At 39.3% G+C, this 23,917-nt stretch overlaps 1 protein-coding gene across 6 annotated transcripts in view; it reads left to right on the forward strand.

Moving 5' to 3' along the window:
- Positions 1-356: 356 nt before the first annotated feature.
- The window catches only part of LOC107590269 (netrin-G1-like), a 104,319-nt gene continuing 80,758 nt past the window's right edge, over positions 357-23,917 (forward strand). For 2 of the 6 annotated variants that reach the window (XM_016278958.1, XM_016278963.1), the window contains exons 1-2: positions 2,445-2,760; positions 9,448-10,159. In XM_016278958.1, the coding sequence (XP_016134444.1) occupies positions 9,914-10,159 (246 nt within the window). In that variant the 5' untranslated portion in view covers positions 2,445-2,760; positions 9,448-9,913. The other 4 variants (XM_016278962.1, XM_016278960.1, XM_016278961.1 and 1 more) reach the window with 4 other exon arrangements.

Genomic DNA, 23,917 nt, shown 5'->3' on the forward strand with positions numbered 1-23,917 from the left:
ATATATATATATATATATAAACAACTTGTGCTTAAAGTATTTTTCCCGTGGAGCTATGATATAATTGATAGTATCACCACTACATTTAATGTAATAGTATTATCAGTACGTTTAAAATGTGCGATTTTTTTTTATCAAGTCGCACCCACGACCAACCGCCACATGTTGAATGTAATACCACCTTCTCAAGGCATCTCATCTGTCACATCCACCCCAAAAAATAAGGCTTCATCAAAGCCTAACACCAAGCCTGAAAAGTGTTTCCCCGACGTCGCATTTATTTGCTGAGTTGTTCGACTCGCTGAAGTGCCATTTGTGCCTTCGATAAGACCACCATTCTCCCGGAGCCGAGGACAAGAGTGGTCGCCTCTGAGTTCAGCTCCGCACCTGCGCGTCTCCAAGATGTCCCGATTGAAACCGTCAAATATCGGTGTGCATCATGAGATCTCATCGCACTGTTCGGATTGACGCTTTGGAGTGAAGGTGAGATCAATGAGGACTTTTTGTCTCAATGCATGCGTGGTTAATGTGTGCGTCTCGCCCAAACTTTTGATATGCGTTAGGTGTTCTGGATGGGCTTGCCGGCTTTCTTGAAGGATCATTTGAATGTAACTTATTTGATACGTGAATCTAATACGACTGTTATGGCCTACGGCACTGCTATGTTTTTTCTAAATGGATGGTATAATTCTCTTTCGCCTGCAGTAGCCAACGTAAAATCTACCATGCGCACTTGTCTCTTTTTGTTTGTGGCTTTGGCTGTGGACCTTGCTAGTGTAAAACTCTTGTAAGATGCTAAATTACTGTTCCTTTACTTTAGACACTCATATTGTTATATATTGCACTCATAAAACTTTGTGTAGGATGTCACGCACTGGCAATATTCTAGTTTATTGGGTCTTCTTAAAAGGCTTTCTGACAGCAACTACATAAATGAACAGAGCTTGAACTCATCGCCTCTTATATGAAATGAGTGATTATCTCTAGCTGTTTATTTATATGTGTATAGCCTCAACTGCTCACTAACGGGCCAGTTGAGTTGCAACAGTAGTTTATGAAGTATTCACACTGTAAGATGGTATTTTCATAAATATTTTGCAGTGCATATTTTAAATTCCATTAATTAATTGCATAATGACAGTGAGCATGAACTTAGCTTTTGGCGGAAATTAAGCTGTTGCTTGCAAAAAAAGAAATGAATACAAATAAATACAAATAAAATAATAATAACAATTTAACAAAAAAGGCACTTTGGCTTTTTACACCAGTTTATATGTTGGAACATCACTGTGTTTTTGCATTGCATAATTTAATTTAGCCTCTCCAAACAATGATGACTTTGCTTTTTTGTTTCTAACAGTTAATTAATTAATTTGACTTATTTTTGGACTTTATTTCTACATTGTAGACATTACGCTGGTCGCTTATATAGCTCAAATCCACAACAATTCTTAATTATTACATTTATTTCTGATCTGTGTGACTTTAAGCAAATGATTTGATTTATTCCTTGTTTTTTGTTTTACTTTAAAACATGAAACTTTCTCTTTATAAAGTAAATATAATAGTCTAAGTAAATTTATTTAATATTATTTCTAATATTATTAGTTATATTAATACCAGTAATTTTAGTTGGTTAATATAATTAATTGTATTAAGAAAATATATTATGTGAAATTATACAGCAGTTTTTTTTATTATTATTAAAAAAGCAACTACAATTTATGTATATCACCATAAATAGAATCCCCAACATAATAAGTCTTAAGTAAATGCTACCTTTAGGACCCTGTGGATAGCATATCCTAGTATTTACAGTGAAGAGATCCTCACATCATAGAGAAATATATAACTATCTGTAACCCATCTCCCTCGCCATTTGTTAGAATACAAAAGGGGGACTGTTTTCTGTCCCGTTTGTATCTTTGCTGAAGTCCCATCAGAGTTTGAACTGCTAGAAGCGAGAGAGAGGGGCAGAGGATGTGCAGAAAACAGTGAGGGCTTAGTGGATGTGTAAAAGCAGAGAGTGTGTGTGGAGTGTCCAAGTGCGTAATCTTCCCCAGCCATCATTTCCCGCCGAACACTCGCGGTATAGACGCGTGAGGGAATGCGCGTGAGGATATTATCGGCGCGCGGGGGTCTAATTGGTGCGATTCTTGTCTCTCTCACGTCTAAAACGTCGAGGAAATAGTGAAAATATCGCAAAAGAACAGTTTGTCGTTATCCCCGCAAACAAGACGGGAGTCTCTTGTTTTTTTGGATAGAGGGCGGTTGAAAAAAAGCCGCAAGGAAGAACGGACCCTTGGCTATTTAAAGTTTAGTGAGGACGGTTACTGGCTCTGAGGTGATTGTTATGAAACTCACAAAAGAAAAAACGATGGAGAAGGAGAAATTGTGGATTTTATGAGTTTGCACTGTTTGGGACACACGCAGAGGTGAGTTTATGCTCATTTTTGGTGGAACCGAAAACATTTCATTTGAAGTTTACCTCAAGAAATGTCCGCTTCGATAACGTCTCGCGCTAGAGAGATGTGGCACGCGACTTAAGAAAAGATTGACGTGCCGCGAGACACCTTTAAGTCGCTGTGTTTAGTCAGCCCGTTTAGTTCGGGTGGAGGTGTGGGGGGATTCCGTTTTTTCCCATAACTCATCACATTAAGAGTAGCAAGCCGTCTTTAAGAGGATCCTCTATGGTCATTCATGAACTTGAGCACACAGCCCTCCGCGGAACCCTTCACATCGAGAGTGGATCTCATTAACGTGAGTATTCCGTTTCCTTTTAAAGTTTAGGTTGGTTTTGTGTGAATATGGGCGCCATACGTTACTTAATCATTTTACTTATGGGATCTAGTAATATGATTTCGTTGCAGCTTTAACTTTCCTCAGGCTTCATTCAGAATAGTTTGTGGTATATCGCCTAGTACTGAGCCTCTTTAATAGGCTGCTGATACTTAGAAGTTCGACTGTAACATGGAAAACGTATTTGTGATATGCAAGTAGAAAATGTATGCGAACCGAATATGATTTCAGCACCTTGGAGAGTGGACTTTGCTATGAAAGAATGCGAATGGAAGCGCCCCCTTACGGCCATAATACGTTTAATTGTCTTTCTACGACCAGGTTGCTTTCACGCACTGTTAACTCTTGTCTATGCTCAAATTTGGTTTAATCCGTCAAAGTAAAACATTTTCTTGAATATAAATCGTGAACAAACTCTTTAAGAATGAATCTACACAGTACGGTTTAAATAGTGTTTAGCAAATGTTGCTGGAGTTCGAAATAATGTCCAGTTTTGGTTTATTTTGAATGCAAGTTTACTTTAAAAATAAAAGGGAATTAATAATTATAGACTCTTCTTTTTTATATACATATTTCCTTGTTTCCTCATAACGTTTCTCCGAGTGCGTGTATGTGTGTACAGTTCAGGCTGCTTGTGTGGGATTGATAAACAGATTTGAGCTGAACAAGCTGACATGAAATACTTAAGTGGTGTGTGTGTATATATATATATATATATATATATATATATATATATATATGTATTCTGCATGCATACAGCTTTTATACACTCTCTGGCGGGAGGAGCAAACGACAGACACAGTGGGTGTGGGGATCTGGTGTCCTCGTCGTGCTGCGGGATACGTGAAGGTGGGGCAGTGTTCGGGAAGGAAGGGTCCAGGTAAGGGGCGGAGTCCGGCGGCCGCACGCGTGCCCCTCTCCGGTCCGGGACGCGAGGGGCGGCGGCTTCTGTCAGCGTCTTCATCCTTTTCTCTGCCCACGGCGCTTGAAGGGACTAGACGGTCCGGCGGTCGTGTAACGGATTCGGTTCCCGTCCGGAAGCTCGCATCTTCGGCGGTACGGAGATCCCTCAACGAGCCCTTCCTGGACCCACGAGGACACCAGCGTGCATGCACGGGGAAAACACCGGTCTCCTAAAGAGAGGCGCACTCGGCCTTTAACAGCGGCGGTGATGAGGCTCCATTCGGTTCAGGTGTGCCTCATCACACGCCGCCAGCCCTGGCTATTTCAGCGCCCCTCCTCTCTCACGCACCCACTCCTGTCAGGAGCCTGGCGAAGGGCGGCGATTAAGGGACGGGGTGATGCTGATAATTAGGGGGGAGGCAGCCGACTCGTCACAATTCATAACCTAAAATGTTCTTGTTCATAAAAATGTCCACAGATGAAAGAAAGAGGCTAGAATAGATTCTGACATAAAATATTAGATTTTTAGAATAATCAGTGCAATTGTCATTACAGTCTACTTTTTTTAGTCAACCTTCAAGAGAAAAGGCATAGGGTAGAGGTTTTGTTTGAGTCATGTTTTCTCACAAAATATTCATATGATGAGTGGTGGAATTGTAAGTATCAATCATTATCAGAAGTTTATCATGAAAGTAGCCAGAAAGAGAAAAATAATAGCATGCATTTGAGCTGCAAGCTTTCTGTTCAGTGCAAAATTATTCTCAACATCCTAAGATAATGATTTCAGGCTTCGTTCTCCAGTGGGATATTTTGAGCAGTCTGACATATCGTGACAAAAACTGAATGCCACATCAGCCTTTTAGGAAAAGTATACTTAATAATGCATAACATGTTCCGATGTCACAGCAAAGTGTGTGCTTGGCAGTGGAGGGTGATGTCTTGAGCGGAGGGGGATTGTAGGGGAGGAGGTCTGTAACAACACAAGCCGTATAGGGGCTTTTGTGAGTGGAGATTGAGAAACAAACCCCTGAAGCTAAGCTACACCACAAATGGCATTGCTAGAGTCGAGAGTCTCCCTGTCAAGCGGCCTGTGCCTTGACACATGAACAGAAAGTGACAGAACATGCCAAGGATGAGATGAGAGAAAGAAAGGGAGAATGAAGAGCAAGCGAGGGAGAAGTCAAGACTGGCTTAGCAGCTGGTCTAAGGGAGAGCCCTTTCTTGAGAGGCCAGGGACCGGTCTGCTGCAGACAATCAGATTGCGTTATGGGATAGGATGTCTGCCAGGTTCAGTAGCAGTCATGGAGTGTAAACAAACCTGTGCTTTGATTTTGCCTTCTACTGACAGGCTAAGTCACATGCAGCCGTCATCAAGCCTTCTGCTTGCAATTGCCACACATGATGATGAAAGAAAGATATTGCACCTGAATATTAGAAGAGGTGACACAGAGGAGTGGATGGTTGTGCTGTGGATAAGTCTGGATTAGAGCAGAGATCATCAGACTCTGGGTGTATGTGTTGGGCTGTCATGTTTAGGGAAAACGTACTCACTCCCTGCTGCACTCAATGTTTATTTATGAGACCTGTCATATTGGCAGGCTGTTTATGGTAGAATCACTGATCCTGTGCAGGTGGGCGCTGAAATCCCTAGAGAGCAGATCTCATCGAGCGCTGCACCTCCCTCTTTATCACAAGCTGAGACATGAATGACAGAGAAAGAAATGTGGTGACAGGAAAAAGGATTTTGGGATAGAAGATGGAGGGTGGTTTATAAAATTTGATATGTAATCAAATTAAAAGTAGACATGGATCTGTTCTGGAAAGTCTAGTTTAGCAGAACTGATGTTTATGAGCACCTATGAGGTTTTAGACATGAAGGTATACTTCTGTAGCTCAGAGAACAAGATCGAAGTGGACATCAAGAAAGGGAAGGATGTGCTTCACAGCATAAAATGGATGAGGAAATCTGAGCCACTAGTCCTGTAGGTCATATGAAATCTGTGAACGATTTATCGGTTTAAATAAAATATTAACATGTGGCTTACTGGTAAAGCTCTCATTCTTAAATACATATTCACCTGCATGAAAAGGGATGCATATTTGTCATGTGGTTTTTGGTTTGTTGACTGAGAGGATGCATTGTCCACCTGCGGTTGCCAAGCAAATTGATTTCTATTTAGGTGATAGAGGGATTCGATTTTGCTATTTTTTTTAAAGGAAAAAAAAAGTATTGTTAAAAAGTTTGGCTAAAAGATTTTAGATTGTTTGTTGCTTTTACAGTTAAAGCAAGAAATAAAAAAATCCAGACATTAATTTTATATTACAGCAACAAGATAAGAGATTGCATATTTTTAAAGTAAATAGTAAAAAAATTGTCTGAAAGTGACGGTGGAATGTGACTAGATAGATAGATAGATAGATAGATAGACTCGTAAAAATTACCATGTAACTATGGTTGTTGTTTTCCCCCATACTAAACCAGGCACCCAGCAGATGACGCATATGACTTCCCTGTCATTGTGGGATTAAACGATGAGATTGTTTGTGAATCCCCTCATCAGGGTCCTGTGTTAAACAAAATAGATGTTAAATGAGGTGACCCGCCTCAAATCACCCTGCTCTGTGTCATAATGCATTCTGCACTCTGCACCAGCCACATCACCGTAGGCAGCGCAGAATAATTAAGAGGACTCATATATGGATCATCGAAAGTGATAACAAGTGGGGTCGCGTGATCTTTAATGTGCCCTAGAAACTTATCCTCCCTGTATTTCTAATGGCTCATTATATTGTCCTCTTTTCCTCTCTCCTCCCTTGTCTTTCTCTCTCCCTTCCCTTCCTCAGTGTCTCAGATGAATTTTGTGCCCATCGAGAGCTGCATGCCAAAAGTTTGCCAATTTTTAAATTTTTTGTCCCCCATCCTCAACATTACAGCTGTTAAGAGGTTTGTCCCACCTACTCTTTCCCTCTCTCTTGCTGTCTCCTTCTTTCCCGCCCTGTCTCCTCACTCTGTCCTTGGTAAATCTGGAGGATCTAATCACACCCTCCATCCATAGTCTTGGATAACGGTCGTTGTGATTGATGTGATGAGTTTTAATAGGACATGTCCATGCTTTAAGATTCATAATAAACGGACCTTTACCAATTATACATGTATTAATTTGGATTAATCCATTGGTTAAATGTCTAAGTTAAGCAGTGAAATAAATAGACTGAATTATGTTCTTTCATTTAGTGTTTTTGTTTCTTTCTTTTTTTCTCCCTAAAGCATATTTTTGTTCTGGTTTTCATTACAGCTAATGTGACTAATCTGTGCTTTTCAAAGTTTAAGTACATCTCTGATCCTAAAATATTTGCCTTATAATTAACTCTTTCATCCACTGGCACCAAACACCCTTTTATTTAGGCAGCTTTGGTCAACAGTCAGAATGTGATTTCATGCTCCATGTTTTTCTAATTGGAGATTATGCTCCATTATGACCCTACTCAACTCCCTGTTCTGTGATTTTTACAGTGACAATGATTGTTCAAATGATCCCTTCTGCACTAGAATGTGCATGAGCTTTGCTCTTGTGAGAAAAGAGCTCCCGTCTGAGGGTGGTCCACTGCGAGACTGCGCTGTGATCTGACTTACCGCTCCACCTTGTTTGGGGCTCACAAGGTTAATTGATCACTGTGGGGCTGGTGATGGGATGAGAGTGGGGTCAGCATCTGTATTGACTGGACAGACTGATTAACAAGCACTAAATCGCTCCTGGTCACCACTTTGAGAACGTTTGGTAGGTCATCGTCAATTATCCCCCTGCCAGCCTCCGTCAGGGGGAACTGGCAACCTTTGCTCTCACTGTATTTTGTAGCTGTGCTGTGCAGAAACTGTGTTTTTGCAAAACGCACGTGGATGACTCTAACTGCTCTGTAACGATTGCTCTTAGCAGACAGCCAAAGGGTTACAAACTAATTGAATCTAAAAAAAATTTCATATGGTAGAAATGGTTACACATTGTGTGATGGGTATAATGATTGTCCGAAAAAAAATCAATCTTCTGATGTTGACAGTGAGCACATTTACGGACAACGAAACTCTGATAACTATCAGAAATTGGCTCATTATGAATTTTTTTTTTAAGCGATCAGATGCAAATAAATAAATTAAGTTTTTCATGGAAGACCATTCAAAAGTAACCTTATATTCTGACAAAATACCCTTTTTTGCTATATCGCCAACATTTCCCCAGTTTTGTTTTGGAGGACAGAGCCATTGGAATGAAGGGGAATGCTAACAAATTTCAGTTTTTTTCAGTAAAGACTTCATTGTTAGAAATCTGATGTAAATAGACATATACATTGAATAACCTAACAGTTTTTATATGCAAAGCAACATGTGAATAGCAAGCATAAATATCTAGGTGTTGATCTGGTTTTCCATGTTAAAAGAGCACCACTTAAGACATGTAGATTTCTTTAAACATTATCAGAGTAATCAGTGTACGCCTTGCAATGTAGGCTACTGTAGAATTAGAATCAAATACAGTAAAATAAAAAAAGTGAATGAGCCTTTGACTTTTGATTTTTTTTTTAAACATTCAGTTGTTCAGATCTCACAAGACCTTAGACATGGATCCTTTTCTGGCTTCTCCTTCTTCTATGTAGTATTTATTTTGTATTTTGTTGTATTTCAGTGCATCATTTTACTGTTCTAAAGCACAACAGATAAAAGCAGAACTTTGTTTAAGTTTAGTTTTTTGTGCAAATTCCATTACTTGTTGCAGCTTTGTATTTTCAGACCTACCATTCAAAGACCCCACACATGCCTCAGAGAATGAGTCACTGGATGATTCTGGATGAACTCAGATGAAATGTCTGTTCATTACAGTAGGAATGAAGGCATTGCGGGACCGTACGAATCCATAAATAATTTAATCTTTATCTAAAAAGCATTCTTCATCTCCACTAAAATATATAAATATATAAAAATCTACTATTCCAAGGTTAGAAAGGTATTACTCACTTTCTGAAATAAAAATTATTGGTTCAACCTAATAGGGCTGTTTTCAAATTCAGATCAACTCTGCTTCAACTGTGTGTGTGTGTAAACAATCAGTCAAGCATCAGTGGTGATGGTTTCAATGTGCAATGCATACTGTGAAATATTTAGATTGTGAGCTAGTTTTCATAAAAACATTTAATGTTGTGCGTTTCACATTATTATATCCTTACAGAAGCAGTTTACAGGCCTCCTTTTAGGGTCACCGAAGTGACTTCAGCTTGCTGCTGAGCAGCAGATAACGTGTTTCTATAGTAACTTTTGTGAGAGTAACCTCGTGATTTTGCCTCCTATTCACAATTTCATAAATTCCTATAAAAAAGGCATCCAATCAATCATCAGCTTTGCACTTATTCTCTGAATTCTGACCTGAACCCTCTACATCCTGTAATAAAAAACATCATTTAGTGATACACGTAGCTGTCTGTCTATATTCAGTATCAAAAGAGTGTTTTGAGTGTAGTTACAGTGGAAGAGAACGGGTCTGCAGGGGATTATGGGTAATGCCACGAGTGAATGCATGAAAGCTCTCCAGATCACGTTTTCTTTGATGGCCTTTTAGATATCTGATGTTTCTCACGATGCACAGCAGACACCTGACTGGCACCACCTCATAGGAGTCGGAGCGCTAATTTCCCCTTGCTGTCAAACTCTATCCCCTAACTGATATTCACCATCACCTTTCTCATTTTTCTGTGCAGAGTGCAGATGCCAAGCTGCAGTAGAGGATGATTGACAGAAGGCAAAGCTGAGACGGCTGTCAGTCAACATCCAGCCAGAGAGTCGATTCATCAGAGTGTCAGAATCCTTGCTCTCTCTCCAGCCCGACCGATCACTTTGTCTTCTCTGCTTCCACTTCTCTTATCTCTGCTGGCATCCTGAACCTTCCCCTTCCCAGCAGACACAATAAAGACCAGAGGTGGAGACAGAAGCATCGGTCTTGACGTCCTTACAGTGACCAAAGGGAAGCTGGTATGCTGCTGCACCTCTTCTGTCCCACGTTCAACAAAAGGATTATTTTGTGAACCAGACCCAGATCTTCCTCACCATTCCCTCTTTCTCTATCTCTCCTTCTCTCGTGCATCTTTGAGAGGAAGGGTGCAGACGGATACTTTACATCACAGTGAATAGTCTATTGGAGGGGCGGCCCGAATAAAGGAAGCAGCCATGCGTTTCCCGCTGCTCTTGACACTGCAGGCATCATGGCTGACAGTTTGTCAGGCCACGCAGCACTATCCCACAACCTGGGGACACTACGACTTGTGCAAGTCAGAAGGCTACACGGACGAAGGCCCAATCTGGTATTACATGGCCTGTCAGCCGGAAGCCGCAGACATGACCAAGTACCTAAAAGTGTTTCTTGACCCACCCAACATCACCTGTGGAGACCCACCAGAGACCTACTGCACCCTGGTGAGTGAATGAATCATATGATTGCACCTACAGTGTATTTACTACTTGTTGTGGCTTCATCTCATTTTATATCATTTATTAATGTGCTTCACATTTGATATGCAAATATATTCATGGTGCCACATACAGACTATCACATACAGTTAAACAGTTTTGAAGTTGTGGGATTGATCTGCATATTCCACAACCAGTAGGAACAGAAATGCTCACAAATACTTGACAAAGTAGATTTCATTAATTTAGGCCATTATAACTGCTAATAAAGACTCAAGAGTAGTGCAGATGAAACCTCAGTTAAAGTCACATTTGTGTCAGTGTAAATGGTGTCCACTTCCTGTGCCGGGTCATCGACTGTTTCAATTTATATGGTTAATTATCTTGTTTCATCTTTGGTGGAAGCCTTCATTAGGCTTTTGTGGAGAAAATGCTGTCTGTCGTTAGCATTGAAAATGAGAACTAGAAAAGAGTTAGAGATAGAAGAAGAGAGAGAGAGATTGATGAAAGAGGCACTTAAAAAGTCTGTCTCTTTTTGAGGAGGTGAGCTGCATTTCTTTTATGGGCAAGTCTTAAGTGTTTAATTAGAAAAATGTAATTTGGATTTGTAATTTGTAAAGCACGGTTCTTTGAAACTCACACCTGGCCTGCACCATTAGAAATTAGTTAATGGTAATCAGTGTGCTAGTGTGTGTTTGTGTGTGTGTTTTCGAAGACTCAATGCCTAACATCTGAAGTTTAACTACAGGTTCAGAGAGTGAGTGAGAGGCTGTTTACAGTATTTAAGAGGTGAAAATAACGAGTGGAGTGGGACAGTCCAATGAGAGTCCGCTGAGTGACAGAGGACCTAATATCTGGTGTGCAGGGAGTAAAAAGTGAATTATTCAGTATGTTTTGTCGCTAATGTGTTTTATTCATATTATACATTATTCAGAGCCATATCTGGGAGGCACTTTTGAAAATGCTGACTCTCTCTGATAGATTCTCAAGGTTAGAGCATGGGCTGTTATCCATTTTGGAGGGTCACTGTCACAATATAGCTCTGCTCTCTGGTTTCCCAAGGGCCCATAGTAAAAAAAAATTGACACATAATTTTACCCCAGCACACCAGTCAGTTAGTATTGCAATAACAGATGTCTCACAAACAGCATGCACTGTGGTCATGCCTGCCTTCATTCCTGGCCCCAGTATTACTTATACTTATAAAATGTCTGTGTCGCTGGTCGAGTAGCTGATAAAAGTATAAACTATTGGAAGTCAAAGTCAGTTTTGATCAGGTGGACCTCGAATTCTCAGATCGAGTTCTTTTAAAACCTGAGCTAGAAATAAACCTGAATGAATTAATAATGATTAATTCCCTTACAAATAAGTAAATTATTACACTGTTATAATAGAAATATAGTTCCTAGTTGCAACAAACCTGATTTAACAGTTGAGTAGACCAAGGCCAAGTATAAAATATTTATTGTAAAACATTTCTGGTATTGCTAGTTGATCAGGCCCCCTTGTTGTTAAGCAACATAAATTGCAATTGTCCAGCCTTGAAATCCACTCGATTTTCTGCCAGTGCATCGAGTCCGATCAATTTCTGTGCTGTTAGCCATAAATTGGCAGCAGACATTACATAGATATACTGATTATGCCAATAACAGTTTTTATGATGTCTGTAATCATTCTTTTATTTCCGGCTATTGCCATTAGTGTTCTTTATACAAGAGCTCAATCCTCCGTAATTGATTTCTACTCAGGCTGGCAATGGGCTTCTCTCTCCCTCCCTCTCTGAGGCTGCTGGGCTGTTTCCTCTGATTAGACCTGTAACAGCCATCGCAGGCAGACAGCGAACCCGCTCCAGGCTGGAGAAAACCAAGCACTGGAGAGACCAATGCTTTACCCTGCAATCTGAAGTGCAGGAAGCTGGACAGATCCATTTGTGAAAAGCTTTTATACTGCCATGGGTGATGATTCTCTATGGCATGATTCTCTATGGCAAAAACTTGACCCTCGTGCCCAACACAACATAATAATACCTGCTCAGACACTCTTTAAGTGGAATCTATGCTGTAGACAGTGCTGTTTGTCTCTGAATGTTTGTGTACTTTTGTTGTCAGAAATTGTGGAATTAATGCCAAAGACATTTAGACTTGGATAACATGTCATTGCAAGTCAGTTGAGGACGTATACTTTATCACACTTTGTGCACACTCACTAGTGGGGTGGTAGTCGGCCCTGCTTCTCTATTTACACCAAAACATCTCAAACTTGCTCACAATCTGTATGTCTTATTCTCTGTATCTAAACTTTTAAAGGAAATGTCTCTAACATTTTATAATTAATGCTCACCACCTCTAGCTTTTGGCCCTTTGAGCGTATCCAAAAAGTTGTCCTTGTATTTAACCTCTTGAAATTCTCTCGTGTTAGACCTCTGCTCAGGTCTTTACACTGTCTGCCAGTAATTGCTAGAATAAATTTAAGACCTGCCTAAAATGCTGCTTTGGTCTGTGCCACCACTATCTTTAGACTTTAATCAAACGGCTCCAACCTGGTCACTGCTATCAGCCATTTCTGTCACCTTGCTTCCCAATTTCTCCATGTTCACACTTTTTTTCCCCACACTTGCCTCTCGATATTGGATGTGAACTCTCTAACTATCAGTACAGCCAGTTTCAGTAAAAAAAAGAAGACCTCATGCACCACGATAAAGGACCATTAAAACTAATTTGGCAATGGTTTTCATATTTACAGTTAGATATAATTAAAAAAACTTGTTCATCAGTCATGTGGCTTGACACAATTCAGCGAGACGCTCCTCACTAATGCAACAGCCTCAGAAGACCTCTCCTTTCATCATGTGATATTATACATCCTAGAAAGAAGAACTGAATGGCATAGCTGTTTTTAATAAGGATAATGAAACAATTACACAGTTAAAGAAAGAAAACTAGATTGTGGTTAAAAAATCATAATGGCTTTCAGCTGAAGACTGTCCCATTGCAGCATTACTCAAGCTTTCATTATTCTATAAAGTGACTCCGCTTTATTTATGTTTTGATATATAATTCTGACCTTTTCCTGCATATTTCTGAGTGATATTGCAGAGCTCAGGGAGTGATGGAAGACATTTTGGTTCATCAGCCTTCTCTTAGAGCAGTGCCATTCCTCAAGTGGCTTACCATTGACATTTCAGTGAGATTTGAGTGTGCTGTCAGCTACAATATGCCTCCACTCATATTTAAATGTGTGTCTCAATGAAAGCCAAGGGGAAAAGGCTTCTGCCAATACAGTGTAGTCTCAGACAAATGGTGACATTCAACTTTAATCAAATAGTTTATTCATGCCGAATTCATGCTGAGAGATTGCACAAAACCAGTCACAAAGCAGCTTTTCAAAAGTGCTGACTTTCATGAATGGACTGAGGCAAATATTTGCATTTTAACACTATTGAAAAATTAATTACTTTTCAATAGAGCTGTTAAACATCTGAGTAGTTGTGCCACATGATTGATATATTTATTTGTTTTCTTTTTAGTCCAGTTGTAGAGCTGATAGAAATCAAAGGCTGCTGTAAGGGCTGACCAAAGTGGCTGCTTGGTATCAGAGCCTAACACTCAAAAAGTGAACAAATCAGATAGAATTATCAATCTTAATCAGGTGTTAGAACAACCCTCTAGAATAAAAATGTAAAGCCTGGTTCAGACTACACAATTTTTTTTGTCAGTTACGTCAATCATTGTGTCAGATTATGCGATTTTGTCTCCTAAAATCTTGTCGTGTCGTGAACAAGAACCATGTCAGACTACACATTGCTGCCCGACCATTCACCGCTTGCTGTCTTTAACGGCATGCGTGCTGTCCTCGATACGGTGGGAATAGACAGAACGTGCCATGAGTGTAAACATACAATGGCTAGCAAACAGCTTTTTTTCCCTGTTTTGCCCTGTTTTATCATCAGAAAACAGAACACTCTGTCACGGTAGTCCCTCAAGGAAACATCATAAATGCAGGAGTATTATTGCCGTAGCTCCACGAACATTTCCTCCATTGTAAAATTCCACCTAGCAGGACCGATACCATTGTCTCTCTTTTGTTTTGGCATGTTTGAAAGCATGTACACAGGCAGATGTGAGGGAACTAGTCGTGGACGATGGAAAAAATATTAAACATCCTAGTCTTTCTGTGGTGAAGTCGTGAAGCATCGCAGACGTGGCATCGGTTGTCATGACACACTACACGAGATGAAGCGATTGAATCTTGCCTCCCAACGCCCATTGTCATTTACGAATCCCCACGACACCCTACATCAAGCAGATCGTGCCAAAATCGGGCTAAAATCGTGTAGTCTGAACCGGGCATAAGACATAGAGCATGTATGACATCAAAGAATGCTTTGACGGTTCAGCTCTTTGAAAGTCTAGCAGAAGCATATTTAATTTACATTTACATTCTTCATCATGTTCTTGATTTTAGACTTTTGTATCACTACTTATGTATAGCACAAGTAGTCGACCGATATGGGTTTTTTGACAGCCGATGCCGATATCTTGGAAAGCAGGATGACCGATATAAAGCCGATACAATTTTATTTATTTTAATTAATATTTTAAGAAATTCGAAATCATTTGAAAATGGATTAAAAATAATTGTGTAAAATAAACATACTTATACTTTAGAAGACAAAGCATTTTTCACAAATAAATATTTAATAAAAATCTAATTGAAAAGGAAGTAAACACTGTAACCAACAGGGTACTCAGTATTTTGCGAAGTTTGTGTGCATTGGGAATCATATATATATTTTTTATACAAATAAAGCCAAGGTAACACTCATTTTACATATAGAACGCAATGAAAATGACATAAATATATGATGGTGGGCAAATGCATAAAGTGTAGCGTAATAGGAAATCACGAGTTTAAAGTTTGTCGATCACGCGTCTCCAGTGAAGCTGAACTCTCCTCCTGTCAGCATTCAATTCATATGGACCGACCATCACGCAGAGCACACGAGATCATGCAGGATACAAATGCACACTTCACAAGATCTCAACTAGATTTGACTAAGTCTGCAACGTTTGTGAAATTAAATGTTCATTAGTCATTCAAAGATTTGTTTAAATGATATAAATGCGTATTTGCTGAATGCTGACGGCAAACGAGAAAGTATTATAATGTTTGCCTTTCTATTACTAATAATATTAAAGCCGTTGTCAGCGCCGTCAAAATAATAGTCCCGCCTCGAACACATCGGCCAAACAGAAAAACTTATCGGCCGATGCCGATATTTGAAAAATACCAAATATCGGCCGTTATATCGCCAAGGACGATATATTGGCCGATATTTGGCATTTTTCAAATTTGTCGACCACTATATAGCACTGCACGAGTTGAATAATAGCTGTCCACGTCTGTACACTGTCAGCTGTTTGGTGGCTTGGCATTATGAATTAAAACAGCTGGGTTCAAATAGTACTGAAGGGTCTCCATTGATGTGGGGCATCGAGCAAGGCACTTAACCTCTGCTTGCTCCGGGGGTCCTGCAGAATGACTTTGTTCTGACCCATCCCATTACCTGTCACAGAAAAGAGAAGGGCCATAAAAATTATCTGGTTTTATGTTAGAAAATGGATCACCGGGAAACCCACTATCAAGGCTGAAGTGTGGAAATTTTACATTTTGGTCTTCAAACAGCTGTTGCAACAAAAAGATACTTTCAGAAGGGCATAGTAAATTGTATTATGCTTTATTAGTTGCTCTGCATTGTGTGTCACCAGCTGTGCTGTTGAATAAGGTTTGACAACTTTGCATTCATATTGACACTTATCTATAAATAGAATGCTTATCATTTTAATGCTGCGACCTAACTCGGGTAAGCATTGTCTTATCCATTTTATCTACAGTGACACCCGCTGACAACTTGTCATGTTATAGCGTCCCCTATGTAGCTTTGCAATGTTCTACCCCAATAAATAGCCACCAAATGAATATTTGCTATATAAGTTTAGTCATTCAGACGAAAATGCCATGACAGGATGGGTAGCAGATTGGACCATGACAATACACACACAGATCTGTTAGTCGTTTACCCTCTTTGAATTTATTCACCCTTGTGATATCGTTCCTGCAGTAACAGGAAGTAGTATTTCCTGCTGTAGAAGGCTTATTGTTCTTGTTCTATCTAACTCTTAACAGGACATGGATTAAGTATACTGGGTGCTACAACAAGATAAGAATGTATTTCCCCAATGCTGCTATCCCATAATGCACGCTGACAACGTGTCATCAGTTTTTTTGTACCTGCCGAAAAATAAGTAGAATGGAGAGGACAACAGAACCAGCCATTGGAAATTTCCCATTATATTATACAATAAAGTCCCATACGTCACACATAAATACATGCATATAGTGTACCATCTTATCTTTCTCTTGTAAAGGTTGGAGGAAGTACAGGTGACCTAAGCTAAAATGATATTAATATAAACATTTATCCTGACATTTACCATCACAGAATGGCATAAAAAAAGATAACTAGTGAATGCGACTCAATTTATAATCTTAGATTAACGCAAACATTTCTGAGTCACCATCAAAGTGTACATTAGAATATTGGAAAATCATTTTGTCTGGTCTGTAAGTTGCTCTGTGAATATGTCCCACTGGAACACTTGGCCTGTAGATAATGAGAGCACCGTCATTTGGCTTCTAGTTTTTATTTCAATGACACAGGGAATTTTCTTAAATGTATTCCATTTGACTAAGGGCTTCTTTTCTCTCTCCCTCTCTAATGCAAGACTAAACTAAATCCCTCTCCTGGTAATGGGGCTTTTGTTAGTTTCCACAGTTCATCACGCATGGAAAATTCTCAGCTCAAACCTTCTCTGAGGACGGCTTCTAAGAATAGGCAGAATTCTGTAGTAGCCTATCTAAAACGGGGCCCTGGGATCCATTTACTTTTAATTGCTGTCTCTGCCTTTAGGCTACAGATCTTCCCTCTCTCCGTCTTTCTTTCTTTCTTTCTTTCTTTCTTTCTTTCTTTCTTTCTTTCTCACACCCATTCTATCTTTCTGTGTTTGTTGTTGTATTTGTCTCACTCTCTGTGTTACTAGCACCATTATGCTCGTGTTGGCTGTGCAGACATGGTGACTATCACAATCTGTTTGGCATTTGAAAGCGTAAAAGGCTGCAAAATGGAAATGATTCAATAAGCACCAGATAATAAACTACTGTCTACTCACACATTAAACATAGACTCATGGATCACACACTCACTAACTGCTAAGCTATCTATAATAATTTACCCACTTGAATGAAACATCCTGTGTGCAGTACGAGGACACAGATTGCTTTTGGCACTGCTGAATTAGATCCATGAAGGCCGGTATCATTTACAGGACCAGATCCACTGTTCCAGCCACATTAAATGCCTGTTGTGCATGTGTAAAAGGACAGAGAGATTAACAAGTATGTGCGGTTTCTAGATGTCAAAGCCAAGCCATTTACTAATTGGAGACAGACAGAAAGAGTAAAGGAAGAACCTTATTGATAAATAAATTGATCTCCTTAAATGGGCAATGGACCACAAACAGCGACATTTCTTGACCAAGGTGAAAGGGATTGATTGAAAAAGAAGACAAAAAAAAGAAACTTCACAAACACACAATTCAAGCCATCTCTCTCGTTTTCTCTCTTTTTCAGAATGGTCAGTGGAGGATGGATTAATAGGGCTATTCATTTTCAAGGAGAGGAAAGAAAACGAAAAAGCTGTCTTTTCAAGGATAGCAGGCGATGAGAAAAGGGCTGAGGAGGCTCTTTGCAGGCCTTGAGGGCTGGATCTCTCTTTCTGAGAGCCGTGTGAAGACAGAAAGAAAGAGAGAGACTGACTGTCTTCACTGGCCCCCAGACAGAGCACCTCAACTGACTGCCAGTTAAAAAATGCAATGATCTGTTACGTCTGTCCCAGGCAGTGCCGAGAAGATTCAAAATCAATAACAATGCAATCAGAACTGAGAATCAAATGCTAAATATTTCCCTAGACATTTGATGCAGAATGACATTTGCTTTTTTGATGAATTGCTAATGTGCTTCTGAGCTTATTGCTAGTAGCCTACGGTCGACAATCAGGTGTAACACTGCCTCTGCAGAAGTGCACAAAATTGCATACAAATTGACACTTGCTTTATTTTATTCACTTAATGGATGTGTTCTAGAAGTAAAAAACTTCCAGAAGAGCGCTTCTGACTCTAAATTCTGATTGGATTGGAAGTTATTATGTTGGCATATTAACTATATTTCTTAGAAAAAATTTGGGTAATATTTTACAATAAGGTTAATTAGTTAAACATTAGTTAATGTATAAACTAACATGAACTAACCATGAGCAATACATTTGTTACTGTATTTACTAATCTTCACTAATGTCAATAAAAATACAGATGTTCATGTTAGTTCACAGTGCATTAACTAATGTTAACAAGATTTGAATAATGTGCTAGTAAATGTTGAAATTAACATTAACAAAGATTAATAAACGCTGTATAAGTGCAGTTCATTATTAGTTCATGTTAACTAATGTAGTTAACTAATGAACCTTATTGTAAAGTGTTACCAAAATTTGTTTATTCTGGTATTCATATAAATATAAATACATATGAATATAATACAATATATATACCTCCTCACCTCCCCACAAACTCAGAATTGAATTCTTTTAACTAAAAAGTAATACAATAAGAACAAATAAATAAATGACAAGCAATAGCGCAAACAAAAACAAGATACAAATGAAATTAACAGTACTTTAAGTTTTCCAGGTAGGTCTATCAGTATTATTTAGGTACAGAATTACTTCAGAAACTGAACTCAACTGTTAAAAAAAAACAAAAACAAAAACAGAATTCAACTGTAAAATAACACTGGATAGTCTTCACAGTCAGTTTCACTGTGTTTTGATTTTCAACGGTTTACATTCACTTAATATCATATATACCGACTGTGTTTAATATAAACTGACTGTTTACTTGAATACTCGCCAAGACGAGGCATTTTGACATAATTGTGTATGTATTTGGCCGTTTACGTTCAATAAGGCGCAAAACATAACTCAATTCTGTAGTCGCGCTCATAATATAACATAAGTCAATTCTGTTTCAGAGGCGCCTTTATGTGCGCACACTTTGGGTGTGGGTGCACAGAAAACAGTCTGTAAGAGAGTGCTCGAGTACTGTATTGAGTTCTCTTTCACATCTTTTTGAGCTTGAATGTTTAAACTGGCAAGACTTAAAAACACGTGCAAATGATACATTCCGTCTTCTGTTATAAGCGCAGAACCTGCGGAAATGAGTAGAATTATGCGCAATACCCGTGCCAAAATTTAAGTCCCGCTCTGTCTCCTCTGCTAATTCCTCGACTGTGAGATGATGTGTGTGGTGTCACAATGATGTCACTGAGAAGCTGCAGCTGTGACGGGGACGATTTGTGGTGTGGCAGCCCACTGATATACTGTATATAATAATATATATGATATATAAGATAATATTATTGTTACTAGCAATTTTCACGATCAGTCAGTTTCAGTCTTTCTTTAACTCATACACACTTTTTGATATAAATCAGTATTTACTGTGCAAATGAGACCAAACTTAGGAGAGGCCCAAGAGCTTTCATTTAATTAGTGAGACCCTGATTAAAAAACAGGAGCAAAATTACAGTTTCTTGGGAGGGTGAGGAGAGGAAGAGAAATGGACGTGACACTGAGCAGTTACAGAATTGCTGTCTGTAGTGAGATTGTTAGCTCTTTATTGCTGCTCTCCAATCTGTAAATTGAGTCTGTTGGTGGATGGACTGCAGTGTCTGCAAGTCTGTGTCCCATAGGTAGCAGCCAGCACATGTCTGGCATTTAAACCTCTCCTTTTCCACTCCCCTCTGTTTAGACTGAAATTGTTTTCTCTCAAACTCCTCCCCTCTGCCCTACCTATTCTTCTTTTTCTTCTGGAAAAAAGGCCACAATCCACACTCTAGGAGCATGTCATTTTTTTTCAGCCCTGAAAATCTATTTTAATTGTTTTATATGGTTTAATGTATGAAAAAAAGTCAATTATTTATGGGCATTTTCCACCTTCTCTCTGTGAATTACCTGTGGTTGTGACATCCTGACCATTCCAATTTCCAAATTACCCATTTCTTTCGCTTACTAAATAGTCTGGATGTACTGGGGAGGAACTGATTATACCCCTCCTCTCAACATGAATACGACCCCTTAAGCTATTCAATAGTTATTAACAATACATACACAATAAATGATTAAGACCTGATAAGTCACATGTAGGTTACATACATAATATGGAGTTATATATATATAGCAAAGATTAGTTGCTTGAGTCCTTTTAGTGTCAATTAGGTGCATGGAAAGGCAGTTTCCGTGCCATGCTGTGAATGCATGAAGACCAGAGATTAAGAGGTCTGTAAGGAATCTCTGAAAGTCTGTTCTTTGTCGTGAGGTGGGGGATGTCAATTCTAAAGCGCTCGTGACTGTAGTTACTATCATGTGATGGTCATGCGGTCATCTCTTTGACCATTTAATCTTGATTACTTGCCCTAAAATTGACGATCTCCTTGGAATCGTCAATAAGTGTTCTTTTGTTTAAATGCTGTGAGCTACTCAAAGCTGCTAGTTGGTTCAGGCTTGGGGCCAGGATCTGATTTATGAACATCCTGTTGTCTTGGGCCTCCGTGGAATTCGTCTCATGTTTCAACCATGTTTTGACCAAATCTTAGATTGTCTGATTCGGTCTGATACCCTACATCTCCTTCACCTCCTTTCTTGTCTTAACCACTAACTACAACTTGCCTAAAGCAGCATTGCCTTTAATTATATGCTTTTTTTATTTTAATTATCTCACAGAAGAAACTGAGGGCATTATTCATAGTTTTTTTATTGGCTATCCACATATATTCTTCAGGGAGATGTATCTTTGTCCATAGGGAAGACGATGTAAAGTGTAACTTCAGCGGGTCGTCGTTTTCAAAAGCCTTGGCTTAAAATGTATTACGCATCCTCACGCTGCACATTACAGAATAGAAATTAAGTGATTTAGTGACACACTTTGAGCCTAAGATGTTGCTCTGGGAGAAACGGCTCATCTCTGGGTGTGTTAAGGGGCTCTTTAATGGTGTTTAATGTGTTCGTTCTCTCCCTCCTCACCAAACTTCATAGCTCAAAACGACAGCCGCCATACTACGGGCTATTTTCTCTGATGTATGCTGGAATTTGTAGAAATCTCATTAGGGTCTTTTCTCATAGCTCCTATTGTTTCAAGTTGCTCTTTCACAGTGAAGCAGCCTTAGCAAGAGAAGAACAAAACATGCATGAGGAAAAACTTGTGAGAATGTAAATCCGTATTGAGGACCGTCCAATCCAATCCAATCGGAATCATCTTCCCTTATCCAGAAAAACGATTACAAATGGCTGATTTTTTATTCAGGTTCAGGTTTTTTATCCCAAATCAAATGCATGCAAGTGATGATTCTGGCTCTTTTGTTTTTATTTAAAGGTGCCATAGAATGGAAAACTGTATTTACCTTGGCATAGTTGAATAATAACAGTTAGCACCACTGACAAGCATCTGATCTTGTAAAATGTGTGGTAAGTACTGCCGCGTTAGTTTACACAGAGCACATGCGATCGCAAATCTCGAAAGTGAACATAAAAAGTGATCATGCATTCACATATCCCCACATATTAATAGCGGCTCCCTGATGCCCGCATTTTATATACAGTATAATTACCCAACGATATAACTGCGAGAGAAAGTATTGAAATATATTTTCCCTGTGTTTCCTTCCTGCTGTGTGATCTACTGAAATGAGCCGCACTGTGAAACAGCTAATCAGAGCAGAGCTCAACATTATTATTCATGACCCCTCCAAATAAAGTAAAAACAGACCATTTCATTCTAGGGACAAATCCTAGGGTTGTAAATGGACATGTAAAACCGTTTCTGGAGATTTTTTGCCCTTACCTAAGCCACATACCTTCTATGTAGATATCAGAGAATAATTAAAAATATTGTATCAATGCATTCTATGGCACCATTAATAACTCATATGGCCAGTGAATGTGACCTCAGAGAATATTAACAGTAAAAATGGCAGCTGGAAAACCACAGGTCAGCATTTACAGTATCTGACACAATATGTCTGGACCCTGCGGCATTCTCTGCTCATTAGGCAGTTTGGTGGTGACACCAGGGTCCTTTGTGTCAACAGTTGTAAAATCCCTCTGTTCATCATGCCAATAATTTTGTATTAATTTTCGATTTAGCTTAGAAACGCCTCAGCAATTTGTTTTATTCCCTCTTGAGCAAATTACACCCTGCTAATAATCCTAATTACTCCTCTTAATGTATTTCCCCTCAAACATTTCCTCTAGAGTGAGCAGTGAGTGCAGGGCCCATTATGGTTGCCTAAAGATGTCGATGTAGTTTACACTTAACTAGATATTTATTTTATGGTGATCAAAAGTCGACTTCTGTTCCGACTCAGAAGGACAAAGAGTTCACTACAACAACCACTGGCTGTTTATACACACACACTCTCCTGGAGAGTGCATGTGACCTCATTCACCTGGAATTGGACCTGGAGCGAGAACGAGATCTGGAACTGGATGAGCTCCTGGACCGGGATCTGCGAAACACCGACATCAAAAAAACAAACAAACAAAAAAAACAGGGTCACGACGAGGCGTTCCCCCCCCATAGCGACCCCTAGAGGACGCAGTGTCTCGTTCCCCTCAGGGAACCATGGTTACATAAGTAACCCGAGACGTTCATCATCTAATGCACATCAATGGATTAACTTTTAAAGGGGTCATATGATGCAATTTCAATTTTTCCTTTCTCTTTGGAGTGTTACAAGCTCTTGGTGCATAAAGAAGATCTGTAAAATTGCAAAGACTAAAGTCTCAAATAAAAAGAGATATTCTTTATAAAAGTTTAGAGTCAACCACACCTACCTAAAACGGCTTGTTCTAACATGCCCCCACATGTCTACATCACGATGTGGGAAGATTTGCATAATGCCATCCAAATGTTCACGCAAAGAAAAAAGGCATAACTTTGATTCTGGCTGTAGTATTGTTGTTGCCGTGTGTTTCATTGTGAAAGCAAAACTACTTAGTTTGGCCTTCCAAAAGAGGACGATATCCGCTTCGTCATGCCTAGAGCTGATCCGTGCTGGTCGCTGAGGAAATACATCAACTTCGCTCTGTGGATCGCCGGATTGGCTTTCACTGTGGACGAAGTGGAGTCCAGCCCGGGGTCGTCACATGTGGTTGATGCAAGCCCAACGGCCTCTGCTCACTCAAGCTTTACTCTTGTCTTCCTCTGTGCATCCATCTGCAATAAGGGTAATGTAAAGAGAGAGTTAAAAGTGGGGCCACTGTATGCTTCATGATTAAGCCTATGAATACTGTACTATAGCTAAACAGCTTGGGGAAATGTAAGTATTTGGCTTCAATAATTTACATGTTAGAAATGTATGTGTAATAGCATAACCTCTCATAATTCCTCAATTCTTTTCTGATGGCTAAAACATAGTCACCTCTACTATTGTAGGTTATTCAATTCATCATCTAATGCACATCAATGGATTAACTTTTTTTTAAATGTATATAATAAGTGTAAATAATTTAATTGTCTTCATAGCTATATTGTAGAAGTTAAGAAGACTGCAACTATTTTCATGAAACTATAACAATGATAGCCTTTACAAGCA

This window comes from Sinocyclocheilus grahami, unplaced genomic scaffold (genome assembly GCF_001515645.1).
Source record: "Sinocyclocheilus grahami isolate Dianchi unplaced genomic scaffold, SAMN03320097.WGS_v1.1 scaffold126.1, whole genome shotgun sequence".
Taxonomy (NCBI): Eukaryota; Metazoa; Chordata; class Actinopteri; order Cypriniformes; family Cyprinidae; genus Sinocyclocheilus; species Sinocyclocheilus grahami.